This window comes from Amia ocellicauda, chromosome 9, assembly GCF_036373705.1.
Source record: "Amia ocellicauda isolate fAmiCal2 chromosome 9, fAmiCal2.hap1, whole genome shotgun sequence".
Lineage (NCBI taxonomy): Eukaryota > Metazoa > Chordata > Actinopteri > Amiiformes > Amiidae > Amia > Amia ocellicauda.
In genome coordinates this window covers 14,515,131-14,539,771 of record NC_089858.1, presented here as the reverse complement: position 1 = coordinate 14,539,771, position 24,641 = coordinate 14,515,131, and the positions used below count along the sequence as shown (strand labels likewise).

Below are 24,641 nucleotides of genomic sequence, written 5' to 3'. Positions count from 1 at the left end.
CTTAAAGCAGGCCCTGCAGAAGCAGCATTCTGTTGGCCCTCTGTTGTCTTTGCTTTACAGCACAACGTGAACTGCTGTCCCCGCTCACAAGCACCCTGATAGAGGACAGCGTGGGACACTGTAGCCACACCAAATGTGACGCTGCCTGCAGATTCTCAGAGCCCGCTTGCCCGGTCTGTAGGGACTTTGTTCACGGACCCACTGTGGCTAGGCCCTGAGCTGCAGCACACACTTCTAGAAATGTATGTCAAGGGCTCTTTCCTGAACAAAAATATTATCTGGATCAATGAAAGGCTCCTCCTTGTAAGTGGTTAACCTTTGAATAATTAAACCACTCCTTTCCAGTGAATCTGTAATGTATTCTTCAATATTCCTGAGTCACAAGAGGTAAAGGCCGGAACCAGAGCTTAATCCTTTCCTGCAGAGGCACATTTCTCCAGTGCATCTTGGTGAGGCCCAGTGATCTGAGTTATGTCAACAACAAAGGAATTGCACTAAATGATTCCCATAAAATCAAACATTGCAACACAAGTTGTAAATGTTTAAAGACGGTAGTAAACAGCAGGACTATGCAGGCATGAGGAGAGTGGAGGGAAGTGGGTCCTCATGATACTAGGCACCTTGCTGCCGTATAAAGACAAGTACACTGCCTGCAGGTCCCAGGATCACAGGGACCACACAGAGAGACTGCTGCCTCCATTTCTCCCACAATGCCACAGCACTGGAGAAAAGAAGCTCTTCGTTTCTCACAACACAGAGCTGACTTCCTGGGGGTAGTTTGCTTAGCCACTCTTAACTGTGTGCAACGAGTGACTGCGTATCTGTTATATTGTGCTTTTATTCTGTGAAGTGCTTACGAAGGGGGCTATCACAAAAAAATTGACTGCTTGAACTAATAATATCAGAACTAATGGCTAATAATAGTTAGTGTCTCCCTGCTCTGTGTTGAGAAAGGTTGTGCTGTGCTCGGGGAGTAAGCAGCGACAGATGCGTCGACTTGTGCCTTCGGTCCCGCTGCCTGCTTTTGTTTGCAGAGGTCTGCGATTAAAAGGAGTGTGCTTTAATAATCTCATTAGATATGCAGGGAATCAGGAGCGGGACTGACAGGCCAAGCAGCTGCTGTAAGAAAGGCAGTGACTCTGCCGGCCTCGGAGCACGACGTCTGCCGAGTGGCCCGAGCGTATGCCTGCCCCCCCACCCACTCCAACTCATTGTAAATAAGACTAAAGTTTCCTTTCTTTCTCCTCCAGCCTGTAGTCAGAAACATAATGCAACCCGTCGCAGAACAGATCACTTTGCATTTGCAAGGATAAAGCTTTTTTTTTTTACTTGGCTTTTTTGCAACTTCTGTTGCTTTAACAGTGTGAAAATGAAGAACAGATGTTTCCCAAATAAAATTATAAAAAGCTGTTCCTCGCTGAAGTGTTCATTGATTTTATTGGAGCTATCGGTTGCTACCGTTACCATCCCCACTTCTACTTTCACTCACATGAGGAGGCCGACCCACCTGATAAGAGAAACCTCTACATGATCCACATGTACTGCTTAAAAAAAGAACGTGGTCAAAAGGTTAAATCTAACCTAGAAATCATGGCTGGATCCTTAGGCCGATTGCAGATTACAGTCTCACAGCCCTGAAGAGAGTCAGCAGCAAATCCCATATCAACCGCAGTGAAGCTGGCCAAACACCGTCTACTCCTATCGCCTCCATTCCCACTGACCTGCTCTGCTGTATCTTCAAGGTGTCAGAATGCATCATTCCTGCCTTTGATCAGTCAGTGTTAATTAATGGAGAATTCCCTAATTAGAAAAGCTTCAATAAAACATTGTCTTCAATTTGACACTCAGTGGGGGGAAAAAAAGACCAGGGAAAACCCCCCAAAAACTCAAGTTCCTTTTACTGTTGGAGTCATGCCAGGTCCCATCTGTGCAGCGGATGAGCAGATCATAGAAATGGCAGAAGGTATCAATCTGATTCAGCTGCAGGATTGTGTCACATATCTCTGCATTACAAAAGCAAAGCTGTGCTATGTAGAAGTCCATGCATGACAATGCTACATGGAAGCATATTCATTTAAGCTAAAATGCCAAAGAATTAAAGCTGCAGTAGGCAATTTTATTCACCTTCACAGCACCTGTCCCTGTCTCTGACCCATACATCAGTCATTGTTGGACTAAATACACAGCAGCCAGGACACACTACAGTTACAGACACTAGCTACAGCTGTCTCTGTCTCAGCGTCAGCCTTCAGGGTGTGTGGGTATGAATGGGGGACTGCGTAAATTACATTCGCCTGTAATTTCATTGCAGAAGTCCTCTGGGAACAGAGAAAACGAGACACACAGGGTAAACCCATCACTGTCAATTAAACTGCTGATCAGTAAGGAAAATTAGCAGACATTAAGATGCCTGTCAGACTATTACAGCACACAGATCCCCAACAGCCAGTACCACCCTGCGTGTGTTTAAATAACAGATCGACAGGGATAATGAATCCCAGCAGCAGAGTGAACAGCAGTGCCACTGGTACTTATGGATTCATGCGTTTTAATTCACACTAATTAGTTAATATTGGCTGTCAAATCTCAAAGACCTTCCAAGAAAAAAAAAAAAGATATATCAAGTGGTATTATCCTGTTTTTGTCTTTCACACAATTCTAACTTGGGCTTTATTTATGGCAGCTAAAAGGTTACACTCTTTTTTCCTTTCTTTTAATGCATCTTGTATTTTAAGCTCCAAATCAAAGAAAAGTCAAACACTTTTTTCCAGGACACTCTCAGGCAGCCCTCAGTGTGACCTGGCTGAGGGCTGCCCAGTGGCCAGTGACCCTGCACAGCTCCCCACTGTAGCCCAGTCAACCGGCATGATCCCAGGCATGTTCATTCTTCCACAGAAATTAGGAGCTGTGGAGATGAAAAGGAGCAGGGGGGCTGCTTTATTCTGTTCTCAAATTCCATCTGTGGCCCGTCCATACCTATTATCATAATCAACATGGCTCGATGACATCACAGTGTACTCTCTGAACACAGTTCGGAACCCTTCAAGGATCCCTGCCTCCTCATTTCAACAGAATCCAAAGTTTAACTTTTATTTCTGAAATAAATTCTATGGGAAGCTGCCAGAGGCTCTGAATCTGCGCAGTGGGGTCTCTGGTGTGTGTGGAAGACTCAGTTACAATAACCCTGTGCTCTTCTCTGCGAGGGGAGGACAGTTTCCCTGCTTATTGTGCAGAGAACAGCTGCAGCCCCTTCCAGGTCAAGAACAACTTGCAGAAACAGCCCCCAAAGCTCCCAGTTACCAGAGGGATTACACACAGCAACAGGATGACAAACAGCAGCCCCAAGCAAAGGCATGACAGTGCAGGAGAAACAAACAGGGCACCTTACTGCAGCCAACTTTCAGGAGTCAAAAATCATAATAAGAGTGTTATACAAAATATCTGTAAGCTGTTTTGGCACTGCACTGCAAAGCCGGTCAGTCTCACCCCTCAGCAGCCGTCTGGGGCTCAAAGGCGGGCAGGCAGGGAGGGAGGGAGGCTCCATTCAGAATCTCTGCCTGCCTGCAGCCCAGTAGCCTGGCCAGCTGTCCCCCTGCCCGGCCTCAAACACCCCCGCTCTCGCCACCCCACTGCTATAGCCGCACCAGCAGCACTGCTAATACCCACAGCACGCACTGAACCACAATAGGCTTCCCTGAAATGTGTCAGGACTGTTCAGCAGCCATGGAGACAATCTAACGATCCCCCATCCCAGACTGCAGCACTGGCGCTCCAATCCACCCGCGCTTACCCAGCTTTCTGGCAAACCACTAGCTCCTCAGTGCTAGAACTCACACCTCCACAAAACACTTCACATTGCAATAAAAGGCAGATAGGGAGTGAGCGGGAGATGGAGGGAGGGAGAGAGAGTGAAAGAAAGAGAGGGAAAATGTGTTTCAGCATTCAACAAGATCTCCTGCATCGACCTTTTTAACGAGTCTACAAAACAATTACAGAGCAGCACAGAGAGAGAGAGAAAGTGCTGAGAAAGCAGGGATCCAAACACTGCACAGACCGAAAAGCAGCTACCATTTGATTACCATGATTATTATTTTTAAGAGGAGAGACAGCTAAATGAGCCGAGCTGTTTTAAGAAGTTACTCAAGGCCCACTGCCAGGGCTCAGTGCAGCTTGGTCCTACCTGGCTGTGGCTGCAGACAGGCTCTTGGTCTGGCAGTGCAGTAACTCCGGGAGTACAGCCCTGTGCTGCAGCGGTCATCCTGCACTGAGACGCACTGAGCCCCTGGCGCCCAGACCCCGCTCCCTACTACCTCACACTATTCACAGGCAAATGCTAGTCTAAATACCAGATGGGCAACCCCCGGTAACTGGGGGGATGGGAGAGGAGGGGGTGTCTGTCGCCGGCACTACAAAGCCACTGGAGTGTGGAGAGGGGGAAAACAAAACTTGGCACTGGAGCGCTACCTGGATTCAATTACTCTGACACAAGACAGGGCCGCAAGCCTGATTAATGAGAACAATTACTGTCACCACATCTGATTTGGCCTCTCTCAGATCTGCTGATTGTTTAATTTTATTGCGTGTATTTTGCTTCAACTGTGGTGTTCCCAATAACACGAAAATCCGTCCCTCTAAAGAATATGCTACCAGTTTAGTTTGTACATACTGGAATTGTTATTTCTTGTCAAGACATTTAAATTATATTACCATGATTTATATCAGTTAAAGTTTCAGTGTGTGATTGTACCGTTTTATTACAAAAGTCCTACAGACCATGGTTTGCAAACCACTGTTATTAATGATCCATTGAGATGCTAATTTCCTTCAATATTTAATTATAAAGTAAGAATCCCAGTTGGTCCTCTGAGAGGGGGGTGTGGAGCGGCCAGTTGCCTTGGCTCTTCACGGCCTGTCGGTATTGATGTCCAGATCAATCCACAGCAGGGGGAAGCTGCCGTGTGTTAACTGGAGCTCAAATATTGATATTTCCTCTTCAGCAAGCCGAAATCCACCCTGTTATTACAATCATGTACACTGCCAATCTGAACATCATAACTTCGCACCAGCTCATAGACAGGCCTGATCACACTTCCTTTGTGACTGTGAAAGAGGCTGTTGGAGAAACTGGAACAGTGGTGAACAGTAATGCTAAAAACGGTCGTGAATCAGAACGGCCTGTGCTCGGCACTGCAGGCTCAGAGGAGGCAAACAGAGCCGCAGTGCAGGGTGATGAACACACAGCTTACAGAGGCCTACCGATGCCAATACTTGGGGGGCTTCAGTGTGTGTGTGTGTGTGTGTGTGTGTGTGTGTGTGTGTGTGTGTGTATTCTGTTAAAAAGGCTTTTACACAATTTATGAAATCACATAGTCTTTATGGTAACAGAGTCTTCAATTGCAGCTAATTCAATTGTGTTAATCCCATTATGCCACCACACTGTTCAGTCCCAAGAGCATTGTGCTTAAGTGTGGGCTTTGTATTAGGATCAAAATCTGGTATGTAAATAAAAAATTGCTGACATATACTTTACTTTCTCTAATGTGAAAGATAATCACTTATGAATTAAATGAATACAAAAAATTATATAATCTATATTTCACTATTTCACAGCACTTAATGTGTTAATGTTCTATAGGGGAATAAAGATTGGACTGGCTCACCAATATAGTCTTTTGAAATTTCTTATCCATAAACGGGATTAATTCGGACAAATCTCAAGCCAGTGTATTCATGTTTCCAGAGAGCTTGCCTAAGGGTGTTTTAGAGGGTCAGATAAAACCAATTCTGAAGCTGTACTAAACAGTGCAGACCACTCATTGTTTTCGTCTGGTTTTCTTTTCCTTCCCGGCCCTCAAGTCCCTGCTCAGTTGTCATTTTCCTTTGTTGACACGGCAGGTTTCCTGGGTGAAATCTCCCCTCTGATCCAGAGATATTTCCACAGGGCCCATCTGCTGTATGAAGGAGGTCAGTGGCTGCACACGCGACACAGAACAATAACTAACCTCTCCCGTCAGGAGAAATCACAGGAAAATCAATATAGCGCACTGAGATCCGCACACCACGACACTCAGCACAAAGACACGCTGCCTCGATGCTATTCTCTTTCCTCATTGATTTTCCAGGACGCAGCCCCAGGCCTTGCAGTTCAGACGTATCGATACGAACAGTGCGGCAGTAATTCTATTCTAATTCAACAGCACCAGAGCGCCTCGGGGTAGGAATGTCACAGCAAATAAAACAACCAAACAGCTTGTGAACATAATGCTCTTCAATCTGTGATAACTATGACAGTTGAGGTACTTGAGCTTTGTCTGAGTACAGTATTTCTCAGATGAGAGTGGAAGGTAAGACCGGGGCCTTCCCCATGTTCCAGTCCGGTGCAATTCTGCTCCACTCCACTGTGTGTGGACAGGGCTCGTGCTCTCCCGCTGTGATCAAGATCTCTCCAGAGCGCTTACTGCAGCTCCGCTCATGCTTTCAGAGACGCAATTCACACAAAGGACAGCGGGAAGGGTAGGGAAATTCTACCGGCCTACAACAAGGATATCTTTCAGAGAGTAAAATAAACACAAAATAAAAAAAGAATACAATATCTATGTGGCAATTCTTCACATGTCTCAGAAAGAGCACAATCTTCTTGACATCTAAAACCATACATTAGCATAATCTGGCCTCCTCCGCCTCGTTGCTAGGCATGGACTTCTAACAATGGCCAGCTAACTGGGACTCTGCTGTCAGTACTGACAAATTAACAGCAGGCACAGTACTGGCCTCCCCCTGCCGTCAGACTGTCGTTTCCGGGGCAAAAACACTCACAGTTGCCAGAGCTAGGAGAGCAGGGCTAGTGCAGTCTTTCTCCCAGTCATTTACCATGAAATGACAAGCTGTTGGTAAATCAGGCTGTATGTACTACACACAGGTGTCCAAGCCTCAGACATGGTTACATGCTCGGCAGGGCCACACCCGTGCTGGCAGCTGGCATTGAGCATGCTGGTGCTGCCCAGTTTTGCACGTCAAACTCCCAAGTCCAAAGTCAATGCATTAATTAATCAAACTCCCTCTGCAATTGCAGCAGATAAGATATTAATGGATTGTTATTTTCCCTGCAGGAAAACCAGAATGAATAGTCAGGCCTCTAATCCCAGTTAACTTGTCCACTGGTACACTTTGGAGAGAAAGACAGCACCCTGAACAAACACTGAAGGGTGCATGTCTGGTAAAGAAGTTCTCTCATTAATCTTTATATGGTTTGTATTTAGAGTCTGGTATGGATTTGTAACAAGATACACACTTTGGGTCAAGCCCTGTAGGCTAGCAGGGATAAACATTAGGGTTCAATATGCTAACAGATGGCACGAGTCCTTACACACTGAATAAACAGGCCGCACGCAGCTGAGGGTATGAGGGTAAACTGCCTAATGGGAAAGAGCTTTAATTATGCTAATTTCAGACCTGATATTGCTTAACCTCTCTGACAGCTGTCAGTGCTTTCCATATTGTAGACTCAACCTCTGCGTGAGAGAGGTGTGTTTTCACAGATGGGATTCAGAAACCACTCTGACCCAGAAACAAAATGGAATCAGCAATCTGAATCAGAGTGCCAAATAGAAGAAAGGAAATAAGATTCCCTGTTCCCCACAATTCTGTTAAAGCATGAAGCATGATTATTTAAGGGCTGCTCTGCTGTGGTGGTACGTGGGCGTTGAGCAGCCTGCCCTGTCGCACTGCAGGGCTGGGGGAAGAAGGCCTGGATTCAGGGCCCAGGCTGTAAATCAGATCTGCTGAATAGTCCCTAGCCAGCTTTGTGCAAATGCAGCCGACAACTTGTTGCTTTCTGCCAAAAAAACGTCTGCGAATCACAGCCATATGGAGCTGATTACCAAACAGTAGTGGGATGTTCTCACTGACGCAGACAGCATCTCCTTTATTGAAAGTGTTTTTCTTGTTTCCATTAATCCTTTTCCTATGGTCCCTGCCTGCTCTACATCTTAATTGACAATTTGTATTATGCTGCTCATTCTTCCGCTCACCTGATTATAAACAAACACTCACAGGCCAAGGGAACAGGGTTTCTTCTGTGTTCATACAGCAGGTTTTATAAAAACACGGCATTTTGTCCCCCAGTTCTCTGCAGTGAACAGTGTAAAACGTGACTGTAATGCAATACTGAAGAGCCATTTAATTCCATTCACACAGTAATAATGATCTGTTACTCTAAACAGGGCAAAGGTTTTCTGTATGTTTATAAAGGACTAAAACAATGATGTCATCACAACCATAATGAATGAATAATTAAGAACCTCTCTGAGTTTCCTGAATCTTTGCCCTTGGTCATAAGAAGCTGCAATTTCTTTCAGCACTTCTGCTGAGCACTGGAAATTACACGTGCTGGTTACTCATTCAGCACTGGAAAGTGGCCCTGACTCTTGAGCACACAATAGCAGCTCACAACTCCCACAGCCACTCATCATCACATAGAAACCATTCATTGTTGTGTTTGTGCAGTGAAATCATAGCACAGTACCAAAGCAACACAATACACTGTAAACTCTCTTCAACAACACAACACATCCTCGAAGTTCCTCTGTCAACTCAGTTTATTAATATTACTGAAATCTTCCTGCACTGTGCAGTGCTTTGAACAATGTAGGCTGTCTAGACAGACAGACAGAAAAGCCATAAATGGTACTGGATAACTCCTGCTCCACAGGCTACTGCTTCACACCCACAGCAGATCAGTTTAATACCTCACTGTGAGGTAGGTTTTACAGGTTTTGGCAAGGCCTGGTTTTCCAAAGGAGGAATTTTCTCACTGCAACAGATTACCTTAATTCCTGTCATCTTAAAAGACTGTTACATGAACTGGTGATGTTACTGCTTCAATTATTATGGCCTTTCTGTTGGGATTGCTCTTGGCAGATTTTTAGTTTTTAATAAATGCAACATTACAGTACAGTACACACTAGTGCTGCAAACCCACCTGCACAGTAAAATGGATTTGCTGCAGACAACACAGCAACACCCAGTCCTACTGTAGGCGAGTAAGGAGTTGATCAGTCCTACCTTGTCAAAAAACTCGTAGAGTTTCACGGTCTTGTCAATCTTCTCCTTGGTGTCCTCCACTCGCTGGGAGAAGTCCTTCAGCTGCTCCCAAAATGAGTGCACCTTGTCCTCGTAGACCTGCAGCTCCGCAGAAGACATGTCCTCCCAGCGTTCCAGCCTCTTCAGCAGAGCCTCCCCACTCTTACAGTGCTCCTGCCAGGCAGACACACACACACATACACTGAGTCTCTTACAGTGCTCCTGGCAGACACAGACACTTAGCCCCACACAGGATCCCAGCACATTTATGACATTTTCCTGATCAAACACAGATTACCACTCACTATGTTACCCCAGTAGAGGCTTTGACTGTTATATATTAATAAGAGTAAAAAGTGAGACAGACACAGACAAGATGTGCAATGACAACTGGTAGTACACACTTTGCCTTTTCGCACAGCTACAAATGGAAAAGGCCAAGAGCGCATGAGCATTTTCTTCTGAAAGCACCAGACTAACAAGGGAAATCTAGGCTATATCTCAGCCACCTGTCCCTGCAGCTAAGACTCGAGAACAGCAGCAGTGCCAGTAAGCAAACTGTTAAATACTTTTAAGTTTTGGCCCTCTGGAGCTTGGGACAGCGCTTTGTAAATGGCTCAGACTGTAGATGCAGTTCCACAGTACAGTAAGTATATGAGTGAGCTAAGACCACCCTACAGATCAGCTGGAAGGCAGTTAGACAGGTGAGACATACATATGCAGCACTGTAGAAGTCTCTGAAGAGGCTCTGTTTGCTGCGCAGCTGCTCCAGGGAATCCTCCAAGTCACTGAGGGTCTTCAGTCGGCTCTCTCCTACCTCCTCAATCCAGCCACCCACCTGGCCAGACACACACAAGACACAGCAGAACAGACAGTTCGTAATTAAGTCTACAGGAGTATCAAAAATTGCCTGTAGGATAATAATTTCACTGAAACTTTAAGTATAAATAGAAGAGAGAATGATCAAAACTAGCACCCGACCGATACAGGATGTGTGGGTCTGATACCAATAATTGGAAAGCTAAATTTCCCGATAACCGATATATCTGCCGATATTTACTTTCTTTTTTTTTTTGTTTTGTTAGGATGCAAAACTGAGAAATTTAGTCAAATATGCACTTGACGCAGGATTTTTACATTTTACATAATAATTTTAACATTAATTTTCATCATAAATAATTACCACAAATCAAACATTGTAAAAATAAATACATTTGAATAAGAACATATGCATGTTCTATACATTAGAACAAAGACCAAGGTACATGAGCAATTTCACACACAAATGGAAAATGTGCATGTTCTATACATTAGACCAAATAATATGATGGTGTTAAGTGCTGGTCTAGATTATATTAGCATTTTACACATGTCAGGTTCTCTCAGGTTCACAATCCTGCTCAGCGCTCAACATTGCCGATACAACAGTGGCAGGTTATAGTGCAGGTAGCACAGCACAGCTGCATTTGTTTTAATAATGTATTTAAAAATGCCCCCGAAAGTGTAACTTATTTAATACGTATGGTAAACGTATTGCAATACGAATCACAGCCAAAACACAATGTAGAATTTGAAATGGTTTTATAAATATAAATGTATAGTTTCAGTTTTATCCAACATTGTCTGGGGTGTTTTACTCATTTTCTTTAGATTGTTCTCTGTGATCTGAGCTTGCTTGTCATTTGGAGAGTTTTTGCTGGCTGATATCCAAGTCAACATCTTCAGCGAACATTTACCATTTGTTTTATTTGAATTGCTATTGTGAATTTTGAAAAGTGATTAACTTTTCAGTAAAAATGCGCCTCTATGCCATAGTATACGGTAATCTTCAGTCATGACAAAAATAAACAATCAAAACCATGGATACTCAAATGCAGCCCAACTTTCAAAAACACTTTGTATTGGTTATGATGGTTTTAGTAAAACGTGTATATTGGTTTATAAGCCCTATGTTTCTCAGTGGGGGTGTGTTTGTTTCACCGCTGCACATGACAATTACTGGAGTCGGACACTTCCACCGAAAAGTAAAGCACCATAACTGTGTTAAAAAACAATGGTAAATAATTATAATAGCGACTGTAAAACCAAATAAACATGTATTTATTTATTGTCTGAAGTCTGACGAAGGAGTTTATGGTAATTTGAAAAAAATATTTAGCCAATAGTCTGAGAAAATATATCGGTGCATTATCAGTGGAATATGTGGCGATACAGATATTTGTGTAAAAGGCCAATACTGGCCGATAATATCGGTGCTCTGATATATCTGTCGGGCTCTAATCAAAACTAAACGACAGAGCTGTGTCTTGAGACGCGAGATTCCTCAAAGAGTGAGCGGAGTGGAGCACACAGACAACTCACCTCCCTGAAGCCCTCCTCCAGGCTCCTGAACTCCATGACAAACTCCAGCTCCTGGGTGCACTTGTTGGACAGCATCACCAGCCGGTGGACCAGCTCATCCACCTGGTTGTAGAGAGCGATCACTGTCTCCACGGCATCTCTGAAATGCACAAGACACAGAGGCCACAGTGAGCCCTCAGCACTGGACACAAACAGCACTGTGTAATAAGCCTGGTAACGTTCTCTGAAGAAGAGCCCAGACAATAGTAATTGTGGTGTTTGTTTTCATAGGCTCGTGATTAGCTCACAACAATACTAACGATGCTATATGATGTTATTGAGAAGTACTTACCACTTTAGTAAAAGCTCAATTAAGACAGGCTGTACTTCCATGGGATGTGAGTGTGAAGCCATGCAGGCTGCTTAGGGAAAGGGGTCAGTGTGTATTGCGATGTGTGGAATAGCCTGTAGCACAGGAGTGAGGCAGTGCCCTCTCCCTGCACTGCTGCACCCAGCCTCAAACAGGCTGCCCCAGAGCAGGCACTACGACAGCTGCCCCTTTGTCACATCCCCCAGCCTCAGCATACAGGCCCGCCTCCCCACACGGGCGCTGCAGCTGGGCTGTGCAGCTCCTGCCTGGGCATCAGGGAGGGAGTGAGGTCACTGTTACACTAACGCTCCAGAAAGTGGATTTGTCCTAGCTGCTCTTTAATAGCTACAGGAAGTGCGGTCTCCACAGCTCTGTGTAATATGGCACAGTGTTGGGGGTTTCTCACTGTGTTTGTGCTCTGTGTTTGTATGTCTGGTGGCTCTTATAATGGCACTAGCAGGTACAAAGATGTCTTTCAGATATCAAAGAATCAAAACTAAACTAACACAACATGAATGGCAACAGTTTAAATAATAATACAGCCATTCAGCATTCAAAATAATCTTCTATCATTTTTTCCATCAGTGGGTAACATTTTATAACTGGGTGTTTAAATTACATGAAATATACTACATTTCGGTTCCAAATCCAAGAACTGCACTCGATTTTCAGGGTGCATGTTACTCCGGCTGTCAGCTCAGACTGGACAGTGTGTGCCCCCTGGTGTCTGGACACTTGTCTTGACTCCCTGCCACCGCATACATGCACACGCGCACACACACACACACGCACTGAGCACATTGCTGCACTGCCGGCAGTAATGCAAAGCAAAGCACACAAAGCCATAGACATCTCACTATCTGTGTTCTCAAGTGTGGCAAGTGTTTATTGCTTGCTCTTTTGGTAAACTAATGTAGCAGTACTATACACTTTACCTGTGCTCTAATTAATGCATGTCAATTTTAAGAGTAATCCGCTTCTCTTTTGCTCCTTTGTATTCAGTTTTATATGATCAGGAGCTACTAACAGGTTTCTGATCTGCACAGTCTCTGTATGGATCAGTAACATTATACAACTTTCCTTAAAAAAAAAATAGGAAATACAGACTCAATATAAATCCTTCTACATAAATCAAACGACTATTAAAATTTCATAAGCCAAGAGCTACTGCCGTGGTACCCTGGCAACAGTGAGCAGGACCCCCGAAAACAACCCTCTATTGATGGCAGCTAGTCTCTGCTCAATTATTATGCAAATTGTTGCACAGTAGCTGTGCAAATCTTGAAGAAAGGGCTTTGTCCAGAACTTGTGCTATGAAGGATTTCTCTATGATCTTTTTATCTTTAACTGTGGTTTATACCAACGTTTTTTTCTCTCCCTTCTCTTTCCTTTCCTCTGTCCACAGCCTGGGGGGGGGGCAAGTATAAACTTAGCTTTTAAAAACAAGTACACAAGGCAGCTCTGTGTTGGACCAGTGTGTGTGGGGGGGGCTGGGGGTTGGGGGTGCAGGCCGTGAGAGGGGACAGCTAGTCTTGACCTGGGTTAAGATTTGCTGGGGTCACCCAGGAAGGAGGTCTGTTGGAGTCAGTGAATTCCTGCTCCCACTGTGGCCAGGGCACTGGGGTCTGGGCCTGAGGCTGCGGTCACATGTCACTGAGAAACTGCAGTCTAGTTCTGCTTTGACAGAACAACCCAAATAAATACATTACACAAGGGGGATCAAAGCAGAAACTGAATGAAAGGCCTATGCAATACTTATACAGCATTGTTACAAGACTTGACAGAAAGCTTGAAACAACAGATAAAAATTAACAATATTGAAGTGAAGGGATCCGAGCGTTCCTTCCTTGACTCGTTTAACTGCAGACAGGACAGTCAGGAATGTTACAGTAGCCGGCCTCAGGAATAACATCCTCAGAGAGTTTATTTCAGAAGTTTCTTTGTGTGTGCTGTGGGTCTAACAGTGGGGTGGTTAACTCAGTGAATGGTATTATTGTGCAGTGAAACAATGCACTGCCCTGCCTACACCCTCTCATGATTAACCAATTAGTCATGGTTCCCACCCAAAACACACACTGCGGAACATGTGCAGCCTCACGCTTCAAAGGCATTCCGGGTTTAGGAAGCTGACTGATTAACACTTGAAGATGAAGCTGGTTAACGCTCTGTCGGGAGACTCTCCCACATAGTGACTGACACCATTTTCACACCGCTGCGCTGTTCCCAGTGCACACTGATGTGGAAAAGGGAAGCAGGCGACCTTGATATTCTGTCAGGGGGGGCAGCAGGCTCAGACACAGTCAGACCTTTCTATGGTGGGAAACGAATCATGGTTTGTAGAACCCGACTCATCCTTTTCCGAGTCGGACTTTAACTGAGCCGACCATGACCCCTTCGATACAGACTTAGTGGGTGCAACTCACAACTCAACTTACAGTGACAAAATGGGAAATCTCAGGGACAGCAGGTGGGTATCAATGGAGTCACGCAAACCCTCCCTAACCGGCCTCCACCAGCAGGCTCTACTGAGTGCCTTGCACAATGAGAGGAGAGGAGGAGGCAAAGGGAAGCAGTGGCTGAAGCGTTCATGGCAGTGACTCTTTGTAGGGACTGAACTGACTGATAATATAAAGCAGTTATGTTAGCTGCCATCTCTGAGAGAAAAAAAAACAAAAAAACACCCCTTTCCTTTCAAAGCCCAAGGAACCACTCCAGACACTGCACTGAAATGTACAAATTACAAAGGATTACTTGCTGCTACAAAACTGTTGTGCTTCACAAATGAGCCGAGGCTCAATTTTTGACAGCCACTTCCAGAGGAATGCATTAATGCTGGAGAGAGGCGGTAGGAGAATAAATCCTGTTAGCTGGAGAAGGTATTCATTTCTCCAGAGAGAAATCAGACCCTCCAGCCCTCTCCACAAACAAGCCAGTGTCGTCCCCTGGCTGTAGCTCATTACAAACAGCAGCAAGTCGACGTGACAAGAGACAGACACCATGAGAGAACCACTGCGTGCCACTTCAGGAAAGGAGACGAGCCAAAGAAAAGTTAAGACAGAACTGGGAAAAAAGTCCTCTCATCGTGAAAGAATGGACCTGCCAGTCTTTGTGAGGGAAGGAAAAAAACACCCTGACAGATGGTCCTCGGCATGACTGTGGCCAGATAATGCACATTCCTGCTCCAACACAGCGAGCCCGGCATGCCAGGTTAAACAAAGGGAAGGTGAGGGGAGAAGGCTCGTCAGGAAGTCTGACAAATGAACCAGGAATGTTAATTAGCAGTGTACAAATACAGAAGCCTTGCTGTTATGACAGCACCTTAACATGTCAGATATGTCCTTTATTGTAAATCCCTCAAGTCTCACACATTCCCATGGCTATAACCCGGTGGGATTGTTCCCCTGTAATGCATGTCCTGCAGCCTGTTACCATGTCAGTGTTACAGAACATTCCTGTTTCTTCACCTCACCTCACCTCACAACAGCCCACAGACAGGAAAGGACAGTCGGCTGGTGCGTTACTGGCAAGTTGGGTTTCTATTCACTTTCCAGAGGCTTGATAAAGTTCAGTTTTAATTGCAGTGGGGAGATGGATGTTATGACTGGCATGAGAGCACCGTCTGGAGCTCTACATCCTTACACCCTTGGGCAGTGCGAACCCAGTGTCTTACACACTCTTAAATACTGGAGAGATACCAGATGGACTTTATCCTCAAGTAAAAACTTACACTGTTTGTTTGATCTGTCTAATTGCCAAGGATGACAAGTGCCTTCACACTGAGTAAATATTTACAGGCTTTCAAGAATATTTGGGAAGTGGCATGGCCCACATGGGGGTGGAATATCAGCACCGCCCCCCCGTGACTCCCAGCAGGCCTTGCAGGGCTCTATCCAGCCACCTGTCAGCAAAGCGGGGGTCTGCCAGACAGGGCTGCTCTGTTTGTTCCAGGCCTGCGAGAGATTACACAGGGAGCCTAAGCAGATAGGATCCCAGCCAAGCCTCACTCTGGGAAAAACAGGCCAGAGCTCCCACAGTCCCGCAGCATTCCCACAGGAGCCGCAGGCAAAGCTCCAGGCGGCCTCAGACTTCCTCTAATCACAACCACTGTGAGAAACTCTCTATTTTCATTTCACAGGTGTGTATGTGAACTAATAGTTCAGTATAGCTAAGTGAGGTGCATTTCTCCCCTGTCCCAAAATCTGTTCCTGTCCCCAAAATCACTGTCCCTATCGCAGCCCCAACACACCTGTAGTCCTCAGTCAGGCTGACACTGGACTCCTCCTTCCGGAGTCGCGACAGGGCAGCGCCCCCCTCCAGCTGCAGCCGTACCAGCCGACTGTCCTCCAGCACTGAGCACATCAGCTGCCTGTACTGACCCAGCAACACCTGTGCGCCCTGCAGAGAGAGAGAGAGAGAGAGAGAGAGAGAGAGAGAGAGAGAGCACACTGTGATTGCCACGCATAGCCCACCTGAGATAGATACAGACAGATAGAGATGTAACTATCACTGCAACACACAGCTCTCACACACTGCACACAGGAAGGAAGGGAGCAAGAATGGCTTCACAAATTCAATACCTGTCAATTCAGGCTTTAGGGGTTCTAAACGACCTCTACAAGGTCACCCAATCTGATACCCTCCAAGCTGCTTTGACAAGTAGACTCATATTTGAATAAAGCAAATAAATCTTTAAATTGATTTCTGGATTCACATTAAGTTTAAAAAAAAACAATACAAAAAATATACAGAATTTAGTTTAATTCAAAAAAGGAAAGATTCAAAAGGATACAAATAAAGTAACAAAATAATGAAACAGGGATGTGCTACACCTGTAGTTCCAAACTGGAAACAATACCTCCTACTGCCCCCTGAGAGTGAGGGGCTATCCTGTGAGTGTCGGTTTGCCTGTGTGTGTGTGACAGAGCCCCTCAAATTAAACACTGTGGAAAGCCACTGACTTCCTGTGCGCAGTGCTACCTGACCTGCCCGCTGGGTGCAGGGCTAAAAGGTCCTACTCAGCGTTTATCGCTGCTGCTAATGCAGTGAGATAAATCAATAGTCCATCAACGAGCTCATTTCCTTCTGCAGCAACATCAAAGTGTGTTTGCCCAACGCCGTGATTAGAGAGATTGCTTCAGATAGATACGGTGTTCCCTGAGGGGCTCTGACAAGGTGTCTCCTGTTAACTCAGCTCTTTCCAGGGATTACAACAGCTCTCTGTGTCCCTGACTAACCAACTGGGCATCCGGGATCTCTGCAGAAACATTACTGGCAGTTAAAGGTCAACGACACCAATCCACTGTCAGTGAGGTAATAAACAGGGGGTTACCCCAGACATCACATCAACAAAACTGGGCTCATCTGAATAACCATTTCTCAGTTACATGAATTGCTGGAAATGCTGTCTTTAGCTTCCGCTCAGTCTAAATAATTCAGCAGCTGAACTAGTACTTTAACTTTCCAATTCTCTAACAATAACAGAATTCTCTCTCTCTCATCCAGAATTAAGAATCCACCTGCATAGCAAAACCAGCTCAAACCAACAATCCTGTTTGTCTTTGCCAACACTAACTAGTCCTTCAGGTGGGCACAGCGTGTCATGGTGGACCCTGTTGACAGAGTGAATAAGGGACAGGGGAGTGTGTCCTTTTGGGGCCGAGAGCTAGAGCTGAGCAGAGGTCCGGGGCTGCAGCGGGGGGAGAAAGAGGCAGAGAGGCCTGGCAGGATGTGCGGGTACCTCGGCGGTGGCTGGCAAAGAGCTGGACTCCAGACTGGCGATGCTGCCTTGGAGGAAGCCAGCCACGTCCCGGCAGCTCTGACTCAGCTGCTCCACTCGCTGGAACAGACAAGGGCAGCCAGTCACCACAAAGACACAGGAGCGGAAACCTGTCCCATCTGCAGTTAAACCCTCTTTTCAAAACCTGTCAGTCAGTCTTACATACAGGCGTTTAAGGCGTAACAAAAGGTCTCAAGCATCCAGTTATAATAATATTAGATAATATATTTAGATCATTCGTTTCACTAGTATGACTTAGTACAACCATCACTACTCTTACTGCTAATAATATAAACTGCAATAATAATAATGACAATATTAATAATACTAATATTAATAGCAATAATAACCAAATGACAATTGCGTTGATTGTGAAGCAGACACTCACCGTTCGGAAGCAGACCCAGCTGCTGTGGCAGAAGGGGAAGCTGCCCTGGTACTCGTGCGGCAGCTGGGAGCCATCAACGTGCTTATAGAGAGACTTGAGGGAAGTGAGGAGCTCAAACTGCAAGACACACAAAGGACCGTGTTACTGTTTCTGACACACCGCTGATGACATCACCCTCAGCCAGAGAGGTGGCTAGTGCACCATTACAACAATACGCCGGCACAATGGGGCCATGGCCACAGGACGGGGCCCCTGGGCTCCTCCCGGCCACAAGAGGTGGCTGGTTCCCCAGCACGGGGGGGGTCAGCTTACACTTACACCCTGCAGTGGGGCTGAGGAGCCCTCCCTGGAGGAGTCTCTCACCTTCAAAGCAAAACAGTATCTGAAAACCACACCTCTGTACCCTTTCCCAGGGGTTTTATTTAACTCCTGAAGATGGATGAGAAAATGCAACTTCAGGAGGTGAGAGCAGTGAGAGAGTTGCAGGCGCCCCCACAGGGAGAGCACTGCTGTGTTCCTCAGCCACACCCCTCCCTTACCAATTTCAAAGCATGAAATTAAAAAATCCAGTAGATATGTGCAATCGAAGAGACTGGCACTGGAGAAATAGCAAATTATTTTGTAGTAACTGTAGTTTGCAATCTCTACACAGGCATAACTTTGAATGTTTTGCCAATTTCCAAAATCTTGAATTTGTATCCGTGGAGAATGAAACAATTATTCCCAACTGACAGTGCCAGATTGTGCTTAGGCATCAGTAACAATAACGTACGGAATATACGGAACCCAACAAACTAGTGACAGAAAAACATCCATTACCTTATTTAGGTAAAACCTTGCTACTATTATCAACAAGACATCGTAATCTGAATGAAGCAAAATTAGGCAGCTGTTTCTCAGAGCTCCCATAAATCACTGTGCTCATGAGGAGTCTGTTCATCCTGGGCAAGTGAAGAGCTTCTGCACAGCAGGCTGTGGCGGATCTGAGAGGGTTTCAATGGGAGGCACTTGAGCTCTAAAATAGCCGAGCTCCCGCATGGCCACTGGAGCGAGCCAAGCTGAAGAGAATTGAGCTCACAGTGTTCTTCTGACTGAGAGCATCCAGCTGTTAACCAGCATCCGTCTTCTCACATTCATTGAACTGGTGCATTATTAACAATGTTTATTGCTGCTGAATTGAGGATACAGCATTTATAGCAATCATCAGCAAGACTGTATGAAGTCCACAGTGATTGGTTAATTTGTGCAAACATATGCATACACACACAGCTGGGCAGGGTGCAGTGCTGAGGGAAGCAAGCGTGATGTACACGAGTAAGGGACTGAGTTACCTGCACCACAGAGGGCTTCTCCATGCGGAAGGTGAGGTCTCTCTCAGCGAGCAGCAGGACGGTGTGAATGCAGTTGGGAACGGCATCCTGCAGGGGAGGGAGAGGAAACCATTAATGACACATAACATGTTGCAGCAGTCCTGCATCCACCTCCTCCAGCGATGCCTCACTAGACTTTAGAAGCACATCAGCATCGATGTCTGCTTTATGCCAGTTAGAGGTGATGCGCCCTTGTGATCAGCTGTGCCATGTGCATATGAAGTAAAGCGATGCTGACACACAGGCAGCCCGGCCTGTCTGAAACACTGTCCATTTCCCACACTTCCTCGCCACGTCTTGTGCTTTACATAACGGCATTTCCTTCTGCCCCACGCTTCCACAGCAGCAGCATTCTAACCTGCTGATGTCATTAGTCTCACACTTCCTTCAGTAGAACCTTTTCAGTCTGTGTTTAGGTTCAGACACGGATAAAATCTAAACTTTGATCCACTCCGCCCAGTCGCAGACTACACTGCCAGCGCTCAGTGGGCAGGTTTATCTGAGTAAGAGCAGGAGGAAGCCGTCTCTGGGCCACACAAAGCCACATTCCAGTACTGCATTTGCAATTTGAATTTGGCAAGTGGTTGAAGCACTGATTGAACCCAGGCTTTAGTTTCACAGAATGCACGCTGTTGTATATTTCACTTTGGGGAAAAAACACTCCAGCTTCTTTTCCCATATGAATTAGTGCTCTAGGGAGGAATCTCATTTTAATACACTGTGATGAAATGTAAAATCCAACACACTTCCGTTAACTCATCAGGGCCCTGCAGTGTAATTAGTTAGCTGTGACAAGCAGCCTCTTGGTGCGGAGAGCCCTGAGTACTGCAGGCCACTGATCTTTGTTCCAGTCCCATGAGGAATGGTATAGCAGAGAGTAGCTTTCACAGGGCCTACACAAAGAACGCATCATTTGAGCCATTTCCTCTGGGGAGACTCTTCCCATTCCCCCGGTCAGGTGCCGTGCCATTCTTTCTGGCAGTGAATAATAAAGCGCCTGAGAGCAGCGATTAGGCCTCCTGCTCAGAGAGTGGGCAAGGGAACCTGTTCAGGGTCTAGGCATTAAATCAAAGGAGTAAAATGCAGACTTATAAATAAATAGCACGACCGACAAGCTGACAATTTCCCTCTTATTTAGTCAGCTCTCTGTACAACAAAGATGTTTTTATCACACTTTCTCTCTGCAGTCACTGTTAAACCAACAAAAAAACATCTTCCTGAGGGTGGTGACTGTACAGAAGTAACTCACTGTAACGCTGGGTGTTTTGTTATGAACAGGAACACTATTGATGTTGCAATCCAAAATCTTCCAGAACCTGTTAAACTGCATAGATTACAAAGATTAGAGCTATATACCCTAAACCACACTGACCTTCTACTATAACCCAGTGCAAGCACACAGAGGGCTAGACCAAATCAAAACCTTGACCTACCCGTGAATCCCAATGTACAAACATCTATTGAGCATTAATTTATTGTCAGAACCCACTTTCTACTACTTACAAATTAAAACCTGATAGGGTACATGTTTGTAATTTACAATTCGTGGGCAGGTCAAAATTTTGACTTGGTCTGACCCATAAATCCATGGGAATGCAGTCCTATGAAAACCTGCCAAACACATGTGAGTGTACAGTCAGGAAAACAGTTTGCTCCAAGTAAACAACAATGGGAAAGCAAGCTGTCTAAACAGAGAGGGGGAGATAGGCGGCTTTGACTTCACCTTGCAGAAACACAGTTCAGCGCAGGTCAAGTGTGAATCTCCTCGTGTCAGTTAAGAGGCATCTGTCCATGCAGCAGCATTGCGAGGACAGGCAGTGATGCTCAACAGACAAACAGCAACAGCCCGCCCAGCCCAGGCCTGTTTCCACAGTCACAACACTGATCATAGCAGCACCCACGGCCACAGCTATGCCAGCTCGAGCGCCACTGAGACCGATACCACAAACCCAGGGGTGGGGCAGCTCTGTTCATTTCAGAAAACAATTTGTATAGAAATCTATTAAATCATATTCCCCTCTGCCTCGACACCAACACTCACTCAAACATCCAGACTTATACAAGAACATTATACTGCTAACACGTTCAGCCTTCCAGAAGGAAATGTACTGTACTGCATAATCACAACCCTCTGAATCTCCCAGTTTCTGTCCGGGCTGCACTGTGCATTTCTCAGCATGACACCACAGCAAGGCCAGGTTGCAATCCTATTAATGTTCAAGTTTGTGCTGAAAGGACTATAGGGAATATTTTGATATTGTTCAGAACAATTGAAAGTAATACCATTCCGATTCTTACATCTCAAAGCAACTGGTTTATCACATTGTCTTACACACCCCCATCTACCCATTGTAAAGACCCTCCGCTTGAGTCATCTGACCTCATCAAACAGGATGAAGGCAGACCGTAAGGGACTACAATGTCAGTTCAAAAGCCTCCTAATAAGGAGATGCTATCTCCTCCCATTATGCATCCTTCAGAGACGGCCTGGGGCTGTTCTCATTGTGAGCCCTGCCGCCCGGCTGCACCACGATTGTTACCACTGACCCCCGATTTGGCGAAGGTCATTCCTGCACGTATACACCTTCGAGTGCTGTAAATGCAGATTAGGAGGGCAATATAACCCAATATCTAATTTCCAACGAGGGCACAACTCAAATAGATTAAACAATTTTTTTCTGTCATACATACAGTATAATCTGAAATCCTATTAACGGATATAAAAAGAACGTTATCTGCAGTGTCCTTGCTAAAGACGTATCTTTCCATACAGAAATCTGAGCCATAGAAGAAGGTTTTCAGGTTTCCCCAGCCATTTCATATTTATCCAATCTGACACCGCCCATATGTAGGGATGATTTTAGGGCCTGCATAAAATACATATATAACGCTCTTCAAAAGAGCATCTCAGAAACATATAAACATACAAAGGAAAAGGTTCTATTATCATTTGCCTAAAGCACCTGGATGAAAAAGTCGCATTTTTACCAACAGCTGTATCAGCCATATAAAACAAGGCTATTAATACATGTAGAAAAGTGTATTCTTCTAATAAAACCAAATCAGAGCACTTATCATTTGAAGCAGGCCAGCAGCAAGGCCTGCATTTGACCTTCCCCTCAGCCACAGACAGTGGGTCGGTTTTTAAATGATCTGAGCATTTACGCTGTGAAATAAGGCTGTAGCACAGAACCCACAGTCTGAGCCAGAGCTTTAGATTGATCTCCAAGCGACACTGGCAGCAGAATAAACAGAGGGGGATAATGAGCCGTCTCCTAAGAGCAGGGTCGGGTCTGGAGCCCATTCATCACCGCCCCCCCAAACCCTGCCACTGACACAGCACCTCAGTACTGGGCTCCAGTGCCCGGGCTGCAAACTGACTGAACAATAACCCTGTCAGAATGCCATCACAGCACTAACTCACACATGCGTTTATCATACACAGACAAGCCCTGGCTAAGAAAGCTGCCGACAATTTCTAATAAAACATATATATTAACAATGCACTTAATCATGAACTTGTGTATGTGCAGTATAATATTTCAATACACAGACCACCAAAACAAAATATTTTATCATACATGAAGTATGCACAGCGGAGAGGCATACCTGCAGCAGGTTAAAGGCTTTGAAGAGAGCAGGAACAGGCGAGCATCTGCGGGCATCCACCAGCACCGTGAGGCCCAGAGAGCGCACCTCCCGCCTGCAACACAGACACAGTGTCACTGTAGTCACACAAACACTGTCACATTAGTGGGCCGCAAGTCCAGCCTTCCATCACAATTGCAAGCCACAAATGCTACATTTTTATTTAAAAAGAGCAATATAATGCAGTAAATACATTTCAGCAATGTAATAACAGATTGATACATTGATACAAAATAATAAGCAGTTGTCATAAATATACTACTTTATTTAAACTATTTTCGGGTGGGAGGGTGATCATGGGCTGCGGGTTGCCCACCACTGCTGTACAGACACCACATCACTGTACAGTCGCACAATCACTATAACTGTAGTCACAAACACTTTCACTGTATAGTCAGAGATACAGCAGCAAATCTGCTTCACATTCATGTATTTAAAATAAGAAATACATTTACTTTGATCTTCCAATATAACAAAGACACTGCAATCCTGCTGCCAGTGAATTTAAGTGAATACCTGAGAATGTTGTAGAAGTACACCAGGATCCTAACGAGCTCCATGCTGTTACAGTTTGGATTTAACCAGATTGTGTTTCTCGTTGTCACAGTTACAAGAGCACGTCCACTTTTGTCTCTCGTACCTGAGATTCAGATATTGAAACCACAAAGTTAGTTCAGCTACAGATGTAAAGAATCAAAATACGAATTTATAAAAAATAATTTTAAAACAGCATTTTATAATCAATGGTTTAGCATATAAACTCTACAGGTAATGTACATATTGTGAAACCAAAGAATGATATCATTACTTTCCCTGTGAAAAACTGGACATTAATGGCTGTGAGGTGGGTTTGCATTGGTTTACAGATTGTAGGTTAAATGTACAAAGCAGATCTCCAGCTCATAAATTGACTACAGACTTCATTGTCAAATCACTGACACATGTGACCACAGAGCTCTGAAGAACCAGAGAGCAGCTGACTTGACTCTGAACCCTGAGGCTGGGTCTGTGCTAAACCAGGGTGCTATTACAGATGCCCTGGACAATGTCTCTGTGCAGCTGCAGAGACCACGGCTCCACGCACCAGGCAGACACAGCACTCCAGAGCGCAGCACGTCTGTGTTGATGTCTTGCGCCTGACTGGGGGCTGATGGGAACTTGGCCGACACAGGTGAGAGAGAGAGAGGTTCCAAAGGCTTCAACATCACCCCCTCTTCACTGGCCAACCTCTCCTCACAGCACGGCACCCTGCTTCCCTCCTCTCCTGGAGCAGAGGCTGGGGGGCAGAAACACAAGGGTTAAAATGCATGCATAAACACACACACATGCGCACACGCACACACAGGGATTACAGGAAATACAGACGACAAGCAGAGGGTTGAAATGGAAAGCTGGCCTGTGAGACAATCTGGGGAGCTGTGAACAACCTGCTTCTTTACAAAATACTAACACGAGGCAGATGATGCCAGAGTACAGAGATGTATGGTACGTCAACGCAGCTTAGTAATGGTTTTAAAAGCAAGATTAAACTCGCCAAATGTTGAATTAAAATATATTGCGATGCTTTGTACAAAATAAGATCTGTAAAAAGATGCTGCAATTGGGAATGTACAATTTCAAAAGTCACTTAATTTCACCTTGTTTCAGGAAAGGAAAATCAAATAAGCA

The 24,641-nt window shown here is 45.2% G+C and overlaps 1 protein-coding gene across 2 annotated transcripts in view; it reads right to left on the bottom strand.

The window, feature by feature from the left end:
* The window catches only part of plekhg4 (pleckstrin homology domain containing, family G (with RhoGef domain) member 4), a 53,035-nt gene that overhangs the window by 10,165 nt on the left and 18,229 nt on the right, over positions 1-24,641 (bottom strand). For both annotated transcript variants that reach the window (XM_066713366.1, XM_066713367.1), the window contains exons 4-13: positions 24,058-24,249; positions 23,490-23,613; positions 22,935-23,028; positions 19,287-19,373; positions 17,956-18,072; positions 17,529-17,627; positions 16,038-16,186; positions 11,443-11,581; positions 9,797-9,919; positions 9,064-9,255 (exon numbers count right to left, since the gene is read on the bottom strand). In XM_066713366.1, the coding sequence (XP_066569463.1) occupies positions 9,064-9,255; positions 9,797-9,919; positions 11,443-11,581; positions 16,038-16,186; positions 17,529-17,627; positions 17,956-18,072; positions 19,287-19,373; positions 22,935-23,028; positions 23,490-23,613; positions 24,058-24,249 (1,316 nt within the window). The remainder of the gene's footprint in view (positions 1-9,063; positions 9,256-9,796; positions 9,920-11,442; positions 11,582-16,037; positions 16,187-17,528; positions 17,628-17,955; positions 18,073-19,286; positions 19,374-22,934; positions 23,029-23,489; positions 23,614-24,057; positions 24,250-24,641) is intronic.